This window comes from Leopardus geoffroyi, chromosome C1 (assembly GCF_018350155.1).
Source record: "Leopardus geoffroyi isolate Oge1 chromosome C1, O.geoffroyi_Oge1_pat1.0, whole genome shotgun sequence".
Taxonomy (NCBI): domain Eukaryota; kingdom Metazoa; phylum Chordata; class Mammalia; order Carnivora; family Felidae; genus Leopardus; species Leopardus geoffroyi.
In genome coordinates this window covers 4208518-4221796 of record NC_059328.1, presented here as the reverse complement: position 1 = coordinate 4221796, position 13279 = coordinate 4208518, and the positions used below count along the sequence as shown (strand labels likewise).

Genomic DNA, 13279 nt, shown 5'->3' with positions numbered 1-13279 from the left:
TGTGGACAGCCCAGAGCACAGTTACCACAGTTGGGCACTAGGTGGAGCCACAACCCAGGACCAGACACAGGAGCCGTGTGCCCACCGCCCTCCCCAGGGAGTCTCAGAAGCTCCCTAGGGGCTGAGCCCCCCCTGTGCCGGGTCAGCCCTCTGTGCCCCAGGAAGTGCAGTTCTTACCTGACTTCACATCTTCCCGCCCATCTGCCTCCCCAATCTATCTGCTGGCGACATCAGTCACACACTCCGCCAGTGTCCGTCCACGCCCTCCCTCCCTCATCCAAGTGCGCGCCCAGCTGTCCGTCAACATGGGCACCAGGCCACCCAGTCCTCTTCTCTCTGCCCTCTCACCCACCCTGTCATGACATGACTTGGTCCCTTTCCCAGCTGACTTCCTGTCCCTAAAACCCTGGTCCCTGTCCACTTCCCGGACCCCTGACCCCAGGCCACCTGCAGCCCCACACTGGGCGCCTCCCTGCTCTCTCCTCACTCCTGACACGGGCACCTCCTCCCTAGACACAGAGCTGCCATTTTCTAGGGCTGATGCAGAGTGTGGCACTTCACACATTTGGGGTGGGACAGAGACCATGCCTGGCTGCCCTCCGTGACCCAACCCGTGCCAGGGCAACGGTGCTCACGAGGCGACAGGGCACACGGTGACAGAGACTCACCCACACGCCTCTCCCCAGGAACAGTCTGGCTCGCGGCCACCAGCCTCCACGCCCCAGTGCCATTGTCACCCCCCACACATGCATTCACATACTGATGTGACAGGAACAGCCTGTTTAATATTTCATGACCGACACTCAGTGGCCTGAATTATTCACCCCGTAACCAAGGCACAGTGAGTGCTGGGGTCCTGGGGATCAGAGGCTGAGGGGGCCACCCCCCAGGACCCACTGAGGCCTCTCTGGGGAGGTCTGAGGCAATGGCGACACCATGGGGCGCCAGATACGCCAGGAGACCTGCCCTCCCAGCACCCCCTGCTTGGCAGGTGTTCACCATCCAGGCGTGGCCAGCCAGCCTGGGAAGGTCTGAGAAGGTCTGAGAAGCTGGCACAGGGCAGGACCTGAGCAGGAGGGGGCAGTCCTGCGCACAACCTCCTGCCAGGCCAGTGGCTGACACTCCCCGCTGGAGTCCCTGGGCCAGAGTAAACACTCAATAAACGTTCCTGCCTACCACCCTTCCAATTAGCATTTCAGCCTCTCCCGTCCTGGAGCCACAGCCTCCAGCCCAGGAGGCCCCAGCACAATGAGGCAGATAAGCTGATGGGCGAGGGTGAGGGCGAGGGCGGGGAAAGGGGGTCCCTGGCCTTGTCACCTTCTACTTCAGCCTGGAGGCAAGAAGGGCAGGGACACCCTCATGCTCACTGGGGGAAATCAGAAAAATATGGAGGAGCACAAGGAGCAAAGTTAATTAATTTCAGTGGAGAGCTGAATATATCATAGTAGCGACGATAATCGACACCAGTGAAAGCAGGTCTGTTTCAGGCACCGTGATGAGCACAGAGCTTTCTCACCACGTCCTCTCAGCGACGGATGGGGGAGGTGCTGGCATGGTTCCCATTTTCCAGATACTGTGCAAAGAAGCCTAGGACCGCTCGATGAGAGACAGGCAGAGAAAGACCTGGGCGCAAGAGGGACTTAGGGGGACGCCTGGGTGGCTCAGTCGATTAAGCGTGTGACTTCGGCCCCCCCCCCCCCCGTCAGGCATGGAGCCTGATTGGGATTCTCTCTCTCCCCCTCTCTCTGCCCCTCCCCCACTCACACTGTCTCTGTCTTTTTCAAAATAAATAAATAAACTTAAAAAAATAAAAAGAGGAACTTGGGGTATGAACCCCCCCCCAAGCTGTGTCAGCGTCTTGTGTCTTGTCTCTTTGATCTCAAAGCTGTCTGCAGAGGGGCAGTAATCGCCCAGGAAACATGCTTGGAGACCCCTCAGCACAGGCCTGTCACCTGGCATGAACCTGAAACCGTTGTTATATTTTGGGATCCCTCCTCCCTGTACCTCTGTGGGGACACCGCTGGGCTGGGGTGTCCGGGCTCAGCCCAGCACAGGTCAGGCCAGGCATTGTTTCTGTTGTGGAGGGTCACCCAGAGGACGGGGCTAGGGTCTTGTGGGGGTACTTCTGGCCTCAGGATCCCACCTGCTCTAACCCACTGGGTTCTAGCCAAAGTGACACGAAGGGTAACCATTCCAGTCCCAGCCCCTGCCCTTGGCCCTGGCCTCCAGCCACCACCCTGACTCTGTAGCTCACTGGGTAGCACCCTAGTGGGTTATTAAGCTCCTGAGCCTCAGTTTCCAAATACGGCAAATGGGCATCATAATTGTCCGGCATCTCCTTGCCTCTTATGAGGGAATGGAAGAGGAAGCTTTGGAAGGTTGCACATTTCCTTGGAGGGAAGGCGGCTCTTTGCCTCCTGGTGTGGCAGCCGTATCCTGACCAGCCAACCCCCTCTCCCACCCACTGGGTCTCAACTGTCACTCCCTGTGACCAACCCCAGGGGTTTCCCCTTGCTCCTCTGACTTGGCCATTCCCTAGCACGTGCCCCTCCTCCCTCTCCGGAACACCTGCTCCTCCTGGCTTCCTGCACCAGCAGCCGACTCTCACGCCAAGCCTCCTAAGTCTTCTTTGCTGGGCCCTGGCCTTCACCTGACCTCCAAATGTGGGGATGCCCCAGGGCCCCCTTTCTGAACACAGTCTCCCCCCCTCCCCGTAAGGTCATCCACTTCCCAGGGTCAAAGGCCACCTGCACCCCCATGCTGTTCCTCTCTCTAGCTTGGACCTGGAGTCTCTATCCGGCCCTCACCTCCGCCCACCGGTCCTTGTGTGCATTGCCCAGGCCTCTGGAACTTTACGTGCCTACAGCAGATCTCTTGCCTTTCTCCCTCAAACCCTCCCCAACCTGCCAACCCCATTTTGGCAAAAGACACCACACTACCCTCCCTTGAGCCCAAGCTCTAGGAGTCTTTGGAGACCCCCAACCCTTGACCTCTTTATACGCCTGAAACTCCCTAGCAACAATCACACGAACCATATTTTTCTCCCTCTTTGGAAAAAAGAGGACACAAGTGAACTGCGACAACACAGAAAACGTGGAATGCTTGCTGGAAATCTCCGTCCAGGACCGGTGCCGGCTTGCTGTTGCCACTGCTGTGGGCAGCAAGGAGCGACCCGCCCACAGAACCAGATTCAGGTCAAAGAACAGCATTTCCGGTGGCCAACAATTTCTGCTCCAAGGGAGGTCGGGAAGGAGCTGATCCTATGAGGATCAGGGGTAAGGCCGCCTTGGATAAAATCATGGATCCTTTGGTGGCTCTACGTCTCTTAGCCTCCACTCACGCCTCCTGGCTTATTTGAAAAGATCCCAAATTCGGCTTGATGCAGGGAAGAAATGCAGTGATGATTTCAGGGAGGTTCTAGGACAGCTTTACGCCCAATCCATCCGTGCTGAATACCCTTCCCTGCAACTCCCCCAGCCTCCCAGGCCTTCCTTCTGGTCCTCAGCAAAGCCAAACTTGATGCCACCTCAGCACCTGCCTCTGCTGGTTCTTCTCCCTGCGATGCTGCCACGCCAGGTTTCTGCAGGGCTGGCCCTTCTTTTTATCCAGGTCTCCGATGAGCTCTCACCTGCTCTAGGAGGCCTTCCTTGACTCCCTCAATTTATTTCTTGTGTGTGTGTGTGTGTGTGTGTGTGTGTGTGTGTGTGTGTTGAGATTTTTGTCTTTAAGTAATCTCTATTCCCAACGTGGGGGCTCAAATTCACAACCGAGATCAAGAGTCACACACTTCACCGACTGAGCCAGCCAGGTGCCCCTTGACCCCTGAATTTAAAGAAAACCCCATTGGTTTCTACCAAACTACTCTGTTTTGCTTCATGGCACTGGTCACTGGAGACGTCTTGTGTGCCTGTTTGGTTCATTCCAGGGACACATGTCACCAGGCTGCCACGTGCCAGGATGGGGCAGCGCCACGCAAAGAGCAGACCCCTGCCGTCAGAGTTTGGTTCCCCTGCAGCTCCCAGATGGCAAGCCAACACACATGCAAATAAATTTCTGTGAACGAGGCATGTGCTGTCCACCTGTCCCCTTGTTTGCCCTGGAGCCTCCCGGAAAGTGGGCTCCAAGAAGCTGCGAGGGCTCATGACACCCCAAGCTCTGACGGCGTGCCTAGTTGCTCGTTGTTGAGTAACTGTGGGGGTGAGTGAGACGGGCAGTCAGACGGGGAGCTCTGTGATGTCCCTTCGCACAGGGCCTCAGCTGGTCTGTTTGCCAGGTGGGCCCAGGGAGGCCCAGCTCGGAGTGCCATCTGAGGTCACTCAGTGAGCTGCACGCGGGGCCGGACAAGCCCCAGGGCTTCCGGCCTCCTCATGCTTTCGACCAATGTTTAGTGCGCGTCAGGCACTGGGCCTCCAGGATGGGGAAGACAAGGTCCGCTCTCCCTGGCTGGGGAGCTGCGGCAAGAGAATGCCCCAAGATGCACAGAACGTAATGTCAGGTGGTTACGAGGGTGCAAGGGAAAATAAAGCAGGCGAGGAATGTGCTGCCGGGCAAGTGACAACCTAAAGGAGGCCGTGGGCAGGCCTTGCGGAGGAGTGGGGGTGGAGGAGAGACTCCAAGTTAGGGAGAGGGTTCCAGGCGGCAGGAACAGACAGTGCGAGGCTGGGGCGTACCAGCCTGGTGGAGGAGCAGCGAGGAGGCCCGGGAGGTGGAACGGGGTGTGGAGGGGGAGCGGCTGGCGGTGGGGCGTGCAGGCTGGGCCAGGGTGAGGAGGGCCCCTGGGCCGTTGTGGGGAAATGGCCCTCTCTATCAGCGATCAGGGAGACTGTGGCCAGTCCGGGCATCTGACTTGCATTCCCAAAGGCAGAAGAGCCGGACAGCAAGAGGGCCAGGGTGGGGAGACCTGAGAGATTAGGGACTGGACCAGGAGTGGGAGACAGACCTGGAAAGGGGATGTGGTTGATCAAGGTGGGGCCTCGGCTGCTCAATTAGCCTCTCTGAGACACCACGTCTGATTCTGTCAACACTGTGTAGCAGGGACATTTGTTTAATTCACTGATGTATCCCTGGCACGTTAAAATATTGCCTCGCACGGGGGCCCTGGGTGGCTCAGTCGGTTGAGCATCCAACTCTTGATTTAGGCTTGGGTCATGACCTCATGGTTCGTGGGATCGAGCCCTGTGTTGGGCTCCATGCTGAACATGGACTTTGCTTAGGATCTTCTGTCTCTCTCTCTCTCTCTTTCTCCGTCTGCCCCTCTCCTCCACTTGCATTCCCTCTCACTCTAGAAAGAAAGAGAGAGAGGGAGAGAGAGGGAGAGGGAGAGGGGGAAAGGGAGGGGGGAGAAAGAAGGAAGGAAGGAAGGAAAGAAAGAAAGAAAGAAAGAAAGAAAGAAAGAAAGAAAGAGGGAAGGAAGTAAGGAGGGAAGGAGAAAGAGAAAGAGAAAGAAAGAAAGAAAGAAAGAAAGAGAAAGAGGAATGAAGGGAGGGAGGAAAGAAGAAAGAAAGAAAGAAAAGAAAGAAAGAAAGAAAGAAAGAAAGAGGGAGGGAAGGAAGTAAGGAGGGAAGGAGAAAGAGAAAGAAAGAAAGGGAGGGAGGAAGGAAGGGAGGAAGGGGGAAAGAAGGAAGGAAGGAGAAAGAGGAATGAAGAGAGGGAGGAAGGAAGAAAAGAAAGAAAGAAAGAAAGAAAGAAAGAAAGAAAAGAAAGGAGGAGAGAAGGGAGGAAGGAGAAAGAGGAATGAAGGGAGGGAGGAAGGAAGGAAGAAAAGAAAGAAAGAAAGGAAGGAAGGAAGAAAGAAAGAAAGAAAAAGAAAGAAAGAGAGGGAGGGAGGGAGGGAGGAAGGAAGGAAGGAAGGAAAGAAGGAAAGAAGAAAGGAAAGAAGGAAGGAAGGAAAGGATATTGCCTGGCACAGAGTAGATACTCAATGAACATTAGCTGAATAACTCAATCTGCAGTCAAATGCTCTGCCACTGAGCTCAATCTGAATCTCAATCTACCCCTGAATAACTCAATCTGTAAACTGGGCTGCTTATAGAGCTATTGCCTGGGGTGGTTATAAGGCTCAGACTGGGGGGGGAGAGGGGGGGGCGGCGGGCGGTGCTAGGCACTTAGTAAGCACTCAGCAGGCCGGAGCTCATCCGGGTTTGTCCTGACCCCTGGCCAGGGCACTTCCAATCGCTGCTCCGGGGCAGGGGAGGCCTCAGGCAAAGGAGATACTTGCAAGGAGGTGGAATTGATGCAAATCTTTGGACAGACTGACTTTCCAGTTTGCTACGTCTGGCAGAGCACGGGGGCCCCAAAGGAAGGAAGAGCCCAGAGCCCCGCCACCCTCCACTATTCTCCCCAGCCTCAAAACTCAAGCCCGAGGGTCTGAGCTGAGCCTGGGGCTCCTCTCCAGCTGCACAGACCCCAGGTGAGCAGATGGTTGAGGCCAAGCAAACATGAGGTGGTTCCTGGGCCCCAGCACCCTGCTGGCAAGGTGGTCAGGAGCTCTGAGGCGATATATTGTCTGCCCCGACCGGAGGCCTGGATAGCTGGTTCCCCTCTACCGACCACTAGTGCTCCTGGCCAGGAGGGTCGGTGCTCCTGGCCATCGCCCTCAGACCCAGTTCCTGCCAGCCTCCATGCTGCCAGCTTAGGGACCCTCCTTCTGCGGGGAGGATCCCCACAGGAAAACAGCCCCAGAGGCCACTGTAGCAATTCCTCCACCTCTGGAAGAATTCGCCCAATGGATTGGGATACCCTGGAGGAGAGGCAGGTGGGCGCGGGGTGTCCCTGCAATCTGAAGCCTTTTCTAACACCCTAAGGTGCAGCCTGGCTCTAGCAAGGCCTCCCCCGAGGCTGTCCAGCCCGCCCGCTTCCCCGCAGCTCGGCACGGCCATGGCCCGCTGCTGCCCACAGCCTCCTTGGGCGGGATCGAGTTTCTCACTGGTAGGACTGGGAGCCCTTCCTCCCTCACCAACCGCCAGGGAGAGCTGAGCCCTTGTGAATAATTCACTGTGCTTCACAGCAGGCCCGGGAGGCTCACGAGAGTGAAAAGCGTGGAGTCACAGCCTCCACAGCCAGGCTGCCCGGGGCCCGGGTTAAGCCCTGTGGCTTGGGGGACAGCCTGGGCCTCTGCCCTCTCCATGCCCCGCCTTGGAGAGCAGGAGTCTCTACCCCCGAGATAGGAGTCTAAATGGGCACTGACCTCCAACCCCCAGCAGGCCTCCCAATTCCCAGCCGCCCCCTCCTGCCTGAGGCAAGCACATAAAAGCATTTTCTTATCAGCCAGGTCACACGCTGTGGCGGGGAACGGACCCAAGTCCTCTGACCACCTCTGTGAGATTCGTAGAGGCCTCTGAGGGGCTGACGGCTCATCAGCCCAAGCCACCTGGCCTCCGAGTTGGCCCCAGGACCCAATCACAGCCAGCATCTGGCATGGCCTGGGAGGGGTCAGCGTTCCCAAGGCCCGGAGCCGGCGATGGTGCTCCACGGCCCGGCCAGTCTTCCCGAGGCTGGGATCGCAGCCCATGGAGGGCTCCAGCTCATCCCAGGCCCCAGGCTTTTCGGTGAGGAGGGGTTCAGGGGCCAGCCTGGGGCTCCACCCCTACCCCTCCCGCCCACGTTCCTCACCAGCGCTGCCAGGGCTGGGGTTGGAGCCCTCTCTCAGTTTACATCATTTGGGCTAAGTTGGCATTGCCATTAGCCTGGCTTTTGGGGGCCCATTGCGTGTGCCGAGGGAGGCTTATGGGTGCAGAAGGGTGGCCACGGCCCACTCCTCCCCTTCTAGGGCCTCAGTGTCCTCTGTGTCACGTGACAGGGTGGAACAGAAGTGTCGGGACCAGGTCCCCCAGGGGTATTGCTGATGGTGCCAGGTGGGGAGCACTCAAGGGTCTCTGGGGCCCTCCCCTAAATCCCAAGGACTCTGATGTGACCCAAGCCTTAGCTTGTCCAGAGCAGAGAATTCATGCCGAAGTGACACCAAGCGGCCTCTGGCAGGGACGGCGGTGGGAAGTCCCGGCCCGTGCACCTGCTGGGCTCCCAGCCATCAAACCAGGACATGCCTGCTTAGCAAGGCAACTGCAGGCTGAGCTGGGGGTCTTAGGACTGCCCAACGTCGCTCCGATGGGGCCAGCCTGCCATGGGGCCATGGGGCCGGGCAGCCCTCCTGCCTCCTCTCTGGCAGCCAGCCGCCCTGCAGGCTCCCTCGGGTGTGGAACCAGTGGTAAGGATCGGCCCTCTGACTTCAGGGCTGCTCTCCTCCTGAGACTCGGTCCTCTGTCACTGCTTACACCCCAGGCACCCACTTGGACTGACAAAGGTCACTGAGCAGAGCCCCTATTTGTCAGGTCCCTGGGGCCACTGTTGTCCCACTCCCCTGAGACAATCCTCTAGGACCCTTGCTTCCCTCCAGATCCACCTAATACTGGCTCCCTCCCTTCCCCCGGGGACCTCCCAGGACTCCCCTGTTCTGCACTGAGCCCCATTCTTCCTCATGCTCCCACCCCACCCTGGGGAGCTCCCAGCTCACTGCTCAGCAGCTCTCTCAGACCTGCCACTCAGGCTGAGCACCCTGGGAGGATTGGGGGCCCCACCTCCCGTGGTGGTGGGAATGGGCTGAGGGGCCACAGGAAGTGACAGGTTGCTCTGTGGACAGCCTAATCAGGGGGCAGGAGGAGGCTCCTCCTCCTTGTTGAGTAGCGGTCTAGGAAGCTCTCCCATATCTTCACCCCTGCCCCCCATCCCCCCATTAGAATAGTCTCGCAAACTGGCACAGGCCAGAGCTCAAGAGAGCCACACGCGTAGGCTCCCTGGAGAGGAGCATGTGACCTTGGCCCACGTGCCCAGGCCCCCAGGGGCAGCTGTGCTGGGGGACACCTGCTTGCAAAGCTCTGGGGCAAGTGGCTGTGGGCGGCCCGCCAGGAAAGGAAACATTGCAGCCTGGGTAGGAGCTGTCTCCGGCCTGGCCCTCTGGCCACTGGAGTGGCCCAGAAGCGGTCACTCCCCTGGAACGCTGGAGGGGCGGATTCCAGGCAGTCCCTGGAGGCCTCAGCCACCCGCAGCACCCAGAAGACGGGCGAGGAGGGTTGTCCTTACTCAGGATAGTGCCCGATGAGGAGCCTCAGGGAAGGGAAGTCTCCTTTGGCGGCAGCATAGTGGATGGCCAGGGCGCCCGTGTCTGTGGTCGCGGTGGCCTCCCCACCGCCATGGCGCAGGAGCCATTCCACCAACTCGGGGTGGCCGAAGCGGGCGGCCAGGTGCAGGACTGTGGCACCAGAATTGTCTCTGTCCTGTGGGAGGAGAGCGCATTAGTCCCGACACCTTGTCCTGCCCCACATCCCGCCGGCCACAGGGGCCCTTCTGTCCTCGGGCACCTAACTGGCCCCAGTTCATAAGTGGCACCCATACGGGCCGGGCTTCCTGAGGCTGCAGGTCACGGCTGGGAACTGCTTGCATACAGTAGACTTTCAGGACATAGCACTCTCATCCTCCCTGCAGGAGAAACTGTCCCCCAGATGCTCTGGGGACACCTGAAGGAATGAGCAAGGGTGGCTGGGGCAGGAAGGGTGGGCTGTTGGGGCTCTACCAAGCTAGCTTCAGGACTGTGGGGGGCGGCCCCTGCATCTAACCCTTGGTCCCTCCCTCTCCCTCTCCCCAAGTGTCACATGAGAAAAGGCCTCCAGCTTGATGTACCTTTAATACCCCAACATCAGTGCAGAGAACCGCCCCCCCCCGGCCCCCCAGCAGACTCCCTGCTCCTGGCCCAGGGAACAGGCTGCGTTCTTGCTCTGTGGAGGAGGAAGCTTCTGGGTACAGGTGGCAGGGCCTGGACAGTCAGCCAACAGTGGTAGGTGTGGGCTCGAGGCAGCCCCTGGGAGGGGCTTGGGTAGGACACCTCCCCGGGCACTCCCGAGGGGGCAGGCTGATGATCATGGCCCGGAAGTACTAAATGTGTCATCCATGAACACCCAGGTGTGTGCGTCTCTGTGGCGGGAGGGGGTTGGCAGGTGCCGCTGATGTTCACCTGGGCTGGAGGAGGAGAATCACAGAGAACCCAGAAGTCTGGACTCAAAGGCCGGCGAGTTTGGGAGCGTGGGCACTGGTTCGAGAACAGCACGAGCTCCCGGCACCAAGCACGTGGGATGATGGAGAAGCAGGCAGGGAGGGGGTGCAGAAGCAGTGAGAGGTGGGCATGGTTTACTAGGATCAAGGAAGGGAAGCCCCTCTGCCCAGAGAGAGGCCCTGTGGGGACAGGTGTGGCCAAGGAGGCTTGAGGAAGGTGAATCTCAGAGGCTCTTATAAAACAGGCACAAGGAAAAGAGGGCACAGAGGGGACAGGGGCCACCACCAGTAAGTCACCAGTCAGCTTCTGGGGGTGGCTGTGGGGCTAGGAAGGAGGCAGGAGGAAGGTGAGGGGGACCAGGCGGCACAGAGGCAGCTGAGCACAACACTGAGACCCCTCTGTGTGCTGGACCGCCCAGGCAGGGGCTGAAGATTGCTTCAGTCTGTCCCCCTGAGCCCGGACCTCTGCATGGGGAGGGGTGGGGGTGGACAGTAAGGAGAGAACCCGGGCCTATGGGCTCTGGCCTGTCCCCAAGCCTCCAACAGCTGCGTAGGCCCCAGGAGCCTCATGTGCTGCGGCCCGCACCCTAAAGCTGCTTATCTCTCTGGGCTGAGGAGGGCCAGGGATCGAGGTCATCCTCCCCCCCCCCCACTTCTGTCCCCAGCACCCAAGCTGGCTGGGGCTCGAGGGAGGGAGACTTGATAAGCCAGGCACAAGGCTACTTGTTCCTCTACCTCCTCTGCAGTGGCCAGGGAGGCTTCTGGCCAAGGCTGGACCCTGGGATGAGGGAGGCGTACCACCTCCCAAAAGACTGGGTGTGGACCATGTGCCAGGAAGTCCTGATAACAGAGCCAGCCAGCAGATAAGCAATCCGTCCATCTCCCAGGAAGGGTAGGAAGAGGGGTCTTGCCATCCTGAAGTGGGGGGGGGGGGGGGCGGGGTTTGGTCATCCTTAGGGCACAACCAGCCAGCTCTGGGCCACCCCTGCCTTCTCTCCTTCTACATTCAGTTAACCCAGTGGTCTTGCTAAGTGGGAAATCAGTTCTGGGTCCTCTCTCCAGTGGCTTTTCCCCACAACTAGAATATCATCCAAATTCCTAGCCCCGGCCTATGGTGGCTTCTGCCAGCACCCTCCCCTGCCCCCCCTGCCCCAAACATGCCCTCCTCCTGGCTGTTTCTGCAACAGGATAAGAATGTGTGTGCCTGAGGGCTTTGCACTCCTTGTTCCTTGCACTTGGAACTCTCTGATCGGCACCTGGTCACCTCCTTCTCATCATCCAGGACTCCCTGCAGAGGCCACTCACTCCTAGCCACCTCGCCCAAGCAGCTAGCTCCCTGACACCCCACTGCACGGTCCATTGCCCCCATGGACTGGCAGTTCCAGGAGATCAGGAGCGTGACTGAATCCCCAACCTACACGTAGGGCCCCGAGCTGCCTCCTCCTCCAGCCCAGGAGGGGCCAGGCTTATATCCGCCTGAGGGCCACTGAGTGAGACCAACCAGGTGGGGTCTTGGGGCAGGAAGACTCAGGCGGGGCTGGAGAAGCAACTCGAAGCTGGAAGGGAGGAAGGCGCTGGTGTCCCGGGGTCAGCTAAGGCCCTGGGGAGGCCCCATTTACCACGCCCATCACCCCTCCCCCACACCCTGGCCTTGGGGACACCTGCATCTCTGCCTGGGGTGGCCTGCCGGGGGTGGCACTTTGCCCACCCTCTTCCAGACCTGCTCCCAGGAGACCTGGGCTTCTGATTCCGTGCCCCACCTACACTCCAGGACTCCCCTGGATCAGTGCTTTGCTCTCCTCCCCATCCTCCCCAGCCCCGTCCCAGATTATATACTGGCCCAGGTAAGCCCAATTCCCTCTGGCTCCCCACTACCCAGTGCTCTTCTAGGCAGTGGCCCTGGCTTGCCGGGGCGTCTTCCCGGCGCGCTCTCCATCTGGGGAGCCCATCCCACCCCAAGCCCTCTGGAAGGAGCTCGGGAGCAAGCTCAGTCGGTAGGTGCCCAATCTCACCCACCCTGGAGCCAAGGCGGCTCTGGGCCAGAGCTCCCCCCCCCCCCCGGGGAGGAAGCCCCCAGGGCGCCCAGGGAGCCGCGCGGACCCACCTGCACTCCGCAGCCGCCCTGCGAGAGCAGCCACTGCAGGCAGGCGAGGTGGCCGGTGGCGGCGGCGTCGTGGGCCGGCGTGGCTCCGTTGCGCGCGCGGGCCGTGGCGGGCAGGGCGGCCTCCTCCACCAGGAAGCGCAGACAGTGCAGCTTGCCCGCGCGGGCCGCGTGGTGCACCGGCAGCGCGTCCAGCGGGTCCCGCTGCGAGGGTCTCAGCTGGCCGGCGGCGTGCAGGGACCTCAGCACTTCCAGTTCGCCCTGCCGCGCCGCCTGCAGCGCCAGCGCCAGGGCCATGGTGCCGCCCGCGGCGCCGCGACCCGCTCAGCGCCTTCCCCCGGACGCCATGCACCGGTCCTGCCCGCGGCGCGGCCGTCGGGGCCCTGCGGCTCCGGGGGGGGCGGAGCGGCTGCCGGCCGGGGCTCGGCCCGCCCTGCCTCGCCCGCTCCGCTCCGCCTCCGCCGCCGCCGCGCTCTGGGGCTGCGGGGCCCCCCGCGGGCGCCAGGCGTAAGGCTGGGGCCCGCCCCCCGCGCCGCCTCGCCCCGCCTCCGCCGCGCCGCCCCGCGGGCTGGCGACAAAGGCCAGTGCGCCCGGGGACTTCTCTCCTGATTTGGCTCACGTATAGATAGAGACCCCCGGAGGGCGGCCAAACTGGGTTCGAATCTGAGAGCCGTCCAGGCGCTGGCGAACAGAGCCCCCAAACGAATTCATTCATGAACCCAGTGCCCACTACCTGCTGTTCCAAGCGCTGGAGACACAAGCCAGCAAATAATTACCACCGTTCCAGAGAGTGACGAGTGTCGCCAGCACGGAAATATGGGGTTAGAGAGCGAGTTGTAGGGGCTGCGTGGGTGGTCAGGGAAAGGTCCGTCTGAAGAGGTATGGTGGGCTGGGTTTTGAATGATAAGAAGGGGCATTCCGGGCAGGGATGGCTGCCAGGGCAAAGATCCTGCAGCAGGAACAGGCCATACGAGTCCTTGGGGGGCTCTGGGTCTGTTTCAAAGTGGGTACAACAGGTGCTGGGCCCTCCAGGCCCCGAGAATTGTCCTCAGAGCCTCCTGGAGGCAGAAGAAAGAAGAGGAAGGGGCACGAATGCCCGATACATTCAGGTTTCTGGGTCTGGAGGCTGTGGGCTTA

At 60.4% G+C, this 13279-nt stretch overlaps 1 protein-coding gene across 11 annotated transcripts in view; it reads right to left on the bottom strand.

Moving 5' to 3' along the window:
- Positions 1-12606, bottom strand: part of ESPN (espin) — a 31830-nt gene extending 19224 nt beyond the window's left edge. For 5 of the 11 annotated variants that reach the window (XM_045475469.1, XM_045475470.1, XM_045475472.1 and 2 more), the window contains exons 1-2: positions 12146-12606; positions 9076-9269 (exon numbers count right to left, since the gene is read on the bottom strand). In XM_045475469.1, coding sequence (XP_045331425.1) covers positions 9076-9269; positions 12146-12439 — 488 coding nt within the window. In that variant the 5' untranslated portion in view covers positions 12440-12606. The remainder of the gene's footprint in view (positions 1-9075; positions 9270-12145) is intronic. The other 6 variants (XM_045475482.1, XM_045475480.1, XM_045475483.1 and 3 more) reach the window with 3 other exon arrangements.
- Between the last annotated feature and the right edge of the window lie 673 nt (positions 12607-13279).